Source organism: Otolemur garnettii, unplaced genomic scaffold (assembly GCF_000181295.1).
Source record: "Otolemur garnettii isolate 467f Iridium unplaced genomic scaffold, OtoGar3 scaffold00044, whole genome shotgun sequence".
Taxonomy (NCBI): Eukaryota; Metazoa; Chordata; class Mammalia; order Primates; family Galagidae; genus Otolemur; species Otolemur garnettii.
In genome coordinates, this window is record NW_003852439.1 from 1,332,350 (window position 1) to 1,340,706 (window position 8,357).

The following is an 8,357-nucleotide window of genomic DNA, read 5'->3' on the forward strand; positions in this document are numbered from 1 at the left end:
AGTCTGACAGACCATGGGTCTCATCTAGTCTTGTAACTTACTAGCTTTGTGACTTTGATTTCTCTGTGCCCTCCTTTCCTTATCTACTAGCTATTCAACTCTGTTAGTTGAGTAGTTAGTAGATAGTGTCTTGCATATACTATATTTACCATGTATAGTATGCACTTTTTTGCCCAAATTTTTGAGCGAAAAATAAGTATGTGCATCCTACATGGGTAGTCCTAATTCTGCATCTATATAAATGTTTTAAGTTCTTTTATTTGTGCTTATGTATTAAAAGTGCAACTCCAGAAAGCAATAATTATATCCATATGAAAAATATTATCCTGGGATATGGTGATCGGTTTTGTTGAACCTGTAATGAACTTGCAACGAAAGCATTTTCCAGCCAACAAAGAGCATCTCATTTCTCTTCCTTAGGTGGGAGCAAGCAATCTAGCTGATATTTTTACAAAAATTTTTGGAAAATCCCTTAGAAAATGTCAAAACAGTTTTCATACACTGAAGCTTTGAATCTGAATTAAAAAAAATTAAAAGGAAATTTTTTTTTGAAAGTTTGGGCCAAAATCATGGCAAAATACATTAGTAGGTATTAGAATAATGGACTTTTACCACGTAACATTTTAATGCAACATTTGAATTATTATAATACTTGACTAGCACTTTATAGTTTTTAACACATTTTTAATGAATCTTCCGAACCAATTATCTTCAAAGCTACTCTTACAAGGCAATCCATTAGAAATAAGAGAAGAAAATAATAGAATTTAAAATGGTTATTGAGATACTAGAATTCTTTTTATGTTTTTATGTCATTTGTGTATATGTTTTATAATATACATGTTATATTAATGGATATTAATGTAAATACCTATATTTAGATAGGAAGATGTGCATCCTAAATATTTTTATCAATAGATTGTACAACTAAAAATGGTTGGAGACTACTGTTTTAAGCAACCCTGTTTTGGCCTATGCAGTTGTCATCATTTGATGGAATATGGGTTTGGTCAGAGCTGGTGAGTGGCAGAGCCAGCCCTGAAATATCTGTGGATCCCAGGGTCTGGCCTTGTTAATATTTGACTAAATTAACTTTAATTATTAAATTATTCCAACTCCTCACTTTAGCCTAAATACTGGCTGGAAATGGGCTTGATTTTAAGATACCAGTTCCCTATGGGAAGAACATATATGATAGAATCAGATGTAAGAGAGTAGTTTGCACTTTCTAAAGTAAATCAATGTGAAGAAAGTGAAGTGTATTTAAAGTATTATAGATGACCTCTCCCATTTATTGACCACCTATCACTTGTTATGTGCTGGGTATTTCACTTAAAATTAATCTCTGTATAGATGACAACTTGCCTTAAGGTCACCAAGCCAGAACTGTGGCAGAGCCAGAATTCAAAGGTATATTCCCAGATTCCCAAGACCTGTGTTGTATACTAGACTATGTATTTCCCTAAAGTTTGCTAAACAGACAGATATACAGTTGAATTATTAGGAAGAAGACTTTATATATATATATATTTATTATTTTATCTATTTTTTTTTTTTTATTTTTGAGATAGTCTCAAGCTGTCACCCTGGGTAGAGTGCAGTGGTGTCACAGCTCACAGCAACCTCAAACTCTTGGGCTTAAATGATTCTCTTGCCTCAGCCTCCCAAGTAGCTGGGACTATAGGCACCCACAACAATTTTTTTTGTTGTTGCAGTTGTCATTGTTGTTTTAGCTGGCCTGAGCCGGGTCAAACGTGCCAGCCTCAGTATATGTGGCCAGCACCCTACCCACTGAGCTATGGGCACCACTCAAGAGATTTTATATTATTGAATATATTTTAAAAGCTTTCAGGTGTCATCCCCTCTTGAGAAATGAATAAATACCTGAGGATAAGGAAGCTGAGGAAATTCCTTAGAGGATCTCAGAATGTTCACTCAATATTAAAATATAATATTACTTATTTTGCAAACCTCTTGCTTTTAAAGATTTGTGATGTGAATGTGTACAATGAATAGACCTCTAACTTCAAGGTTGGGCAAAGTTTTCTTCTATTAGATTTTAGGTAGCAGATATCTTAGGCTTTACTGCATATACTTTACAGTAAAAACTCAAATGTTTTGGCATGTGGTATTGCATAAGCAGTTTCTATATTCACTTAGACGATTTAATAATTCTGAGTTAGAAACATAATCCTCAGATGTTTGCTTTACATATAATTAACTGAGTAGTTTTTTTAACCATTCTCCTTATGTGTTCATTTTTCATTAGCATTTCATAAATTGCATAAGTTAAATAATATTAAGTACATAATTATGACAAATAAACCAAAACCACCCTCAATCTTTTCTCAATCCAATTTTTTTTTACATTTGGAAGTTATATACATTGCTGGTTTTTTTTACTTTTTAAAAAATTAAATCATAACTGGGTACATTGATGTTTTATGGGGTACAGTGTACTGATTTGATATATGGGAAGGAAGAACATTTTCAACACTATTATGAAATCCTTATAATCATTCTTTTAGTAATATTCTATTGCTTAATATCCTTTATTGAGGATTATTTAGGACTAAAAAGTTAAAGAAACCTTTTGGTGATATTCCAAGATAAGATGTCGTAACTTTAATCAGCAATAAACATACTTCGACTTTAATCTAAACTAGGCTATAAATTATTTAATATTTTCTATTTAAGTCGTTCTCAGTAATTTACTACTACTATAATTATTATTATTATTTTTGAGACAGAGTCTCACTTTGTCTCACTTTGTTAGAGTGCCATGGTGTCATAGCTCACAGCAACTCTTCAGCACAAGTGATTGGTCCTCTTGTCTCAGCCTCCCTAGTAACTGGGACTACAGGAGCCCACCACAATACCTGCCTATTTTTAGAGAGGGAGGTCACGCTCTAGCTCAGGCTGGTCTTGAACTCCTGAACTCAGGCAATCCTCTACTGTGGCCTTCCAGGGTGGTAGGATTACAGGTGTGAGCCTCTGTGTCCAGCCTTAATTTACTATTATTAATGATACTGCAACAAATTTCTTTGTGTTCTCAATGGTATGTTATCCTTTTTTATTTTTTGATTAATTAATTTAATTAATTGATTCTGCAACAAATTTCTTTGTGTTCTCTATGGTAAATAAATATTCTTATTTATTTTTTAATTGATTTATTGTTTTGTTTTTTTGAGACAGGGTCTTGCTCTGTCACCCAGGCTAGAGTGCAGCAGCATCATCATAGCTCACCGCAACCTCAAACTCCTGGACTCAAGCGATCTGCCTACCTCAGCCTCCGAAGTAGCTGGGACTATAGGCATGAGACTCTCTACCTGACCTATTTTTAATTAATTTATCAACAATTGTCATGTTTTAGAGTAGGGATTGTCAAACATTTTTTTGATAAAGGGCCAGATAATAAATATGTTAGACTATGTGGGTCATGGTATTTCTGTCTTGATTAGCAATTCTTCTGTTGTGGAACAAAAGGAGCCATAGGGAAGCAAACTGCTGACAGGAGACAGGAAGGGAGGGATAAATTCACTTCTAGTGTACAAGGCACACTAACCAGGTGATGGGCACACTTGTAACTTTGACTCAAACTGTACAAAAGCAATTTGTGTAACCAAAAGATTTGTGCTCTTCTGATATTTGGAAATAATTTTTTTTAAAGAGCCAAAGACAATATATATATATACATACACACACACACACACATATATATTATAGATAAATGAACATGGATGTATTTCATTAAAAATTTCTTTACATAAACAAGTGGCCAATCCATAGGCTATGGTTTGCTAACTCCTGTCCTAGAGGAGAAAAGAACCCACTGGAATTTTTTTGGGGGGGTACTTTATAAATTAGTATTTTGAGAGAAAGTGTGTTATTGAATATGCTGAATATATTTTATGTCAGAGAGAATCCAAATACATTCAGAGAAGTAAATTCCGGAACATCTATTCTAGATGAATATGTCATATATAATTTAGCCAGTGACTGCAAAGAGGTATTGGTACCCACATTTGCTTTAATACATCTTTGTGTTTAAATCCTAATTGCATAGCTTTCTGGCTGTGTGACTTTTGACAAACTTCCTAACCTCTCTGAGCCTTAGTTTTCTCTTCTGCAAAATAGTTATCACGATAATACCTACCTCTGAAGGTCATTATTATTAGTACAATTTGGTTGTCTAATTTCAACTCTTTTTCTGTCTTCTGTAAGCATCACTTTAATCAGAGCTAACATTTCAGAAAACCTGTGAGTTTTAATCTCTCTTTTTGTATTTTTTAGAAATATTAAACATTGGCACCGACCTGTTCTCATGCAAGCCACATTTACCAGCCACCACTCAGGGATTCGGGGCAGAATCACAGCCACTCGGTCTCCTCTCTGCAGGCCACATGGCTTGGTAAGTACATTGGCGGCCTTTCGGGACAAGGAACCCAGTTCTCTGAAGCTCCATTTCACCTCATCCCCTTTGCCATTCACCCACCACAGGGCTGGATTGGCAGGTCTCTCTCCTGTCTGGCCAGGGACACACGGGAAAGAGAAGAGTAGGTTTACATGACTGGTTCCCAGATAGGTAAGGCATTTGCCATTTCTCCCTTCCCCTTAGCATCTGTTCCCGAGCATGCTGGTGACAACACCCCAGTTTGTCTTTGGGGGAACTGCTTCTCTGTTATTGAACACAGTCTTAGCAAGACAACCTGTCAGGGTGCTTATCCATTCCTGACCTGTAGGTGGGCATGTGACCCAGGTTGGGCAAATAGAACTTCTCTGCCTGGACTCTGAGTTTTCTGAGAGGAACCAAAAGATGGAAAACGGCTGGAGCAAAACCTGTCTATGGGCTCTTGGTGTTTATGCAGCCCCAGGGAGTTGTCCTGGTTCCTGTCCTCACTGAGATGGACTCTCCAGCTTCCAGCCCAAGTGTATGAGTTCTCCCACATTTCTAGAATAAATTCTTTCTTGCTTAGGTTGGATCTGATCCCATGAAAATAACTTTAATGGCTGTACTAAGTTGGATTAGGAACCTGACATCTGTTTGTACCCAAAGACTGAGGTAAGGGTTTCACAGGTCACGAGGAGCAGAGTGGAGGGTCGCATCAATTGATTAATTTCTGTAGGACACTTCTCACCCATCATTTTACAAAGCAGGTCATATATAATGAAAAACCTCTTTGCTTTATGTGTTTTGTTTTTTGAGACAAGGTCTCACTCTGTTGCCCAGGCTAGAATGCTATGGCATCAGCCTAACTCACACCAACCTCAAACTCCTGGGTTCAGGAGTGATCCTTCTGCCTCAGCCTCCTGAGTAAGTGGGACTATAGGCACCTGCCATGATGCCTGGCTAATTTTTTAATTTTTATTTTATTTTATTTATTTATTTTTGAGACAGAGCCTCAAGCTGTTGCCCTGGGTAAGAGTGCCATGGCGTCACAGCTCACAGCAACCTCAAACTCTTGGGCTTAAGCAATTCTCTTGCCTCAGCCTCCCAAGTAGGGACTACAAGCACCTGGCACAATGCCTGGCTATTTTTTGTTGTAGTTGTCATTGTTTAGCAGGCTGGATTTGAACCTGCCAGCTCCAGTGCATGTGGCTGGTGCCCTAGCTGCTGAGCTATAGGCGCTGAGCCAATTTTTAAGGTTTTTTTTTTGGTAGAGTTGGGTCTTGCTCTTGCTCTTACTTAGGCTGCTCTTAAGCTACTGATCTCAAGGGATCCTCCTGCCTCAGCCTCCCAGAGAGCTGGGATTACAGGCAAGAGCCACTGCACCTGGCAATCTTTGCTTTATGTTTTACCTGGAGAAAATTACACCTTTCTTCCTCCCTACCTGGAAACTTCTTTTTGCCTTTCCTAGTTGACAAGTACTTCAAAGCCCAGTTAATATTTTAGTTTGTCTGTGGGCATTTCTTGGCCTTCTCTTTGCTTCCTCACCGACTTCCCTGTGCTCCTTCAGCATTGTGCTCAGGTTCCAGGCGACTCCAACACACATTATTACATTACAGATGTGTTCCTGCCCTATGGATGTGAGCTCCATAAGGTCAGGGACTTGGTTCATGTTCTTTTGGAGCTCTGTGATGTTGGCTAAGTAGCTTAACTTCTGTGATGTTATTAAGTTCCCTATCTGCAAACCCCCCAAGGTGGTTGTGGGGATTTGAGGAAATAATACAGGTTAATATTTCACAATCCTCAGCTGTTTGAGTACCACTATTTCTGCTAAATCTGTCTGCACCTGTGCCATTGTACTTTGTGTATTTCTTTACATTGACTCACTCTCACTTGTATTTATTATACTTAAGAAGGAAACTGCATTTAATCCTCACCATAGTTGGAAAATCAGTACCACTTGCTAAAAACCAGGGACTGAAAAATAAATGTATTGAAAACAAAACTGTGCTCCCTCTGCACATATGAGTTTAGTCAAATGTTAGGTATTAGGACACAATGGCATTCAGGGAAGACGTTCTCCCTCTATTTAAAAGGAAGGATTATTTAGTCCATAGCACATTTCGTGTCTAGTACCAAACATCATCTTCTGAATCACAGGTCCTGCAGGTCACTTTGGTAAGCACTGGTTGGTACCACACTTGGCTCAGTGCCCAGGAGGGGAGAGGGTCAGTAAGATGGATTTTTTCCTGAGGCTGCACTCCAAACAGTCTGTAAGGCTGGCTTGTTTTATTCTTCTCAATCTCTGTCTCCTAATTACTCCAAGGATAGTAATATTCAGGCTCTGTGCCTGTAGCTCAAGCAGCTAAGGTACCAGCCACGTACACCTGAGCTGGCGGGTTTGAATCCAGCCCAGGCCCACCAAACAACAATGACGGCTGCAACCAAAAAATAAATAGCTGGGCATTGTGGCAGGCGCCTGTGGTCCTAGCTACTAGGGAGGTAAAGGCAGGAGAATCGCTTGAGCCCAGGAGTTGGAGGTTGCTGTGAGCTGTGATGCCACAGCACTCTACCCAGTGTGACAGCTTGAGGCTCTGTCTCAAAAAAAAAAAAGAAAAGAAAAGAAAAGAAAAAAAAAGGATAGCAATATTCATAAAATAAAAGCTCGATTTACCACTTTGTGGACAAGGATTTGACCAGTCCAAACACAAAAAGCTATCGTGTGGGACTTGGAGTAAAAAGAAGGTAAAGAGTAACCACAAAGCAAGGGGGCAGGGTGAGGCGGCTCTGGAGAAAGACAGCTAGCCATGTGTGGTTGAGGATCTAAGATCTTCCCTGGGGAGAGAAGAGGACAATTGGAAAACAAACAAAGGAAACCAAGAGAGTGAAAGAATTGCAAAGAAATCGATCAGTTGACTGCAGAACAGGGAAATGGAAGACTGAGAGATAAGTGATCACCAAGGCCGTAACGGAAGCCCATCATCTTATACCTTCTCCTTTTCAGACCACTGGTCCAGCACATCCCCAGCAAAGTTAAAGTTCTTAGGCAACGACCTGTCACAGCGATTTATAGCCTCAAAGTCAGCAAGAGTCAGGGGCATCCAAAGATGGCGATCTCTGTGGAAGTGACGGCCAGGTGCCTTAGCAAGCCAGATACATCTAAATGTCTGGTAGTGGCAAAAAAGGATCTTCATGATTCCCAATAGACTCCGTCTACTGCTATGGATGCAGAAGTGTCACAGCCTGTGGAGGGAGATGAGCAGAGAGTGTCAGTCTTTCTCAGTGCTCTGTGGTGAGATTGGGAGGCAGGCTTGTGACTCTATGCCTTCGAAAGTTGGAACACACGCCAAGAATACCTCATCCTTCTTGGAGAAGCTCCTGTTAGACACTGATGGGTCTCCTTGCCACCAGTATCTTCCTTTTCGTTCTGTCTGTAACCAGATTAGCCTAAAAACACCCCACAACCATAAAATTGTCACGCTCCCAACCTCTGTCCCTATCTTCTCCCTAACTAAACAACAGACAAATAGAAAATTTGCTGCCTGGATGGGTGTTCAAGGCCTCCTTCCATGTGCCTGGTACTCTGTTCTAACTGTATTTGCTAATGCCTCTACTTGAATTTCTTCCCCAAAGCTGGTGCATTCACATGTCCATTTCTACCACTAAGTGTTGGCCTGTCATTCCCCTTGCTTTTTAGCTATTCTGTCCTCTTCTCCCCTTCATTCCTCTATTATCATTGGTTAGAAACCTGGTTTAAGTCCTGACTCAGCCACTTTCTGGTTGTAGGACTTTGGTCAAACGATTTATTTCCCTGCACCTCAATTTTCTCATCTATAAATGGAGGAATATAATACTTCCCTCTTATGCTTATTATAAGGATACAATAAGATAATGTGTATAAAATGCCTAGAAGGCATTTTTATGTAAAAATTGCCTTTGAAGTGTTAACTACTGCTATTGTTAAAACTCT

At 39.2% G+C, this 8,357-nt stretch overlaps 1 protein-coding gene across 1 annotated transcript in view; it reads right to left on the reverse strand.

Moving 5' to 3' along the window:
- Nucleotides 1-7,581, reverse strand: part of ACSM4 (acyl-CoA synthetase medium chain family member 4) — a 30,468-nt gene extending 22,887 nt beyond the window's left edge. The window contains exons 1-2 of the mRNA XM_003790699.1: nt 7,378-7,581; nt 4,317-4,527 (exon numbers count right to left, since the gene is read on the reverse strand). Coding sequence (XP_003790747.1) covers nt 4,317-4,527; nt 7,378-7,581 — 415 coding nt within the window. The remainder of the gene's footprint in view (nt 1-4,316; nt 4,528-7,377) is intronic.
- Between the last annotated feature and the right edge of the window lie 776 nt (nt 7,582-8,357).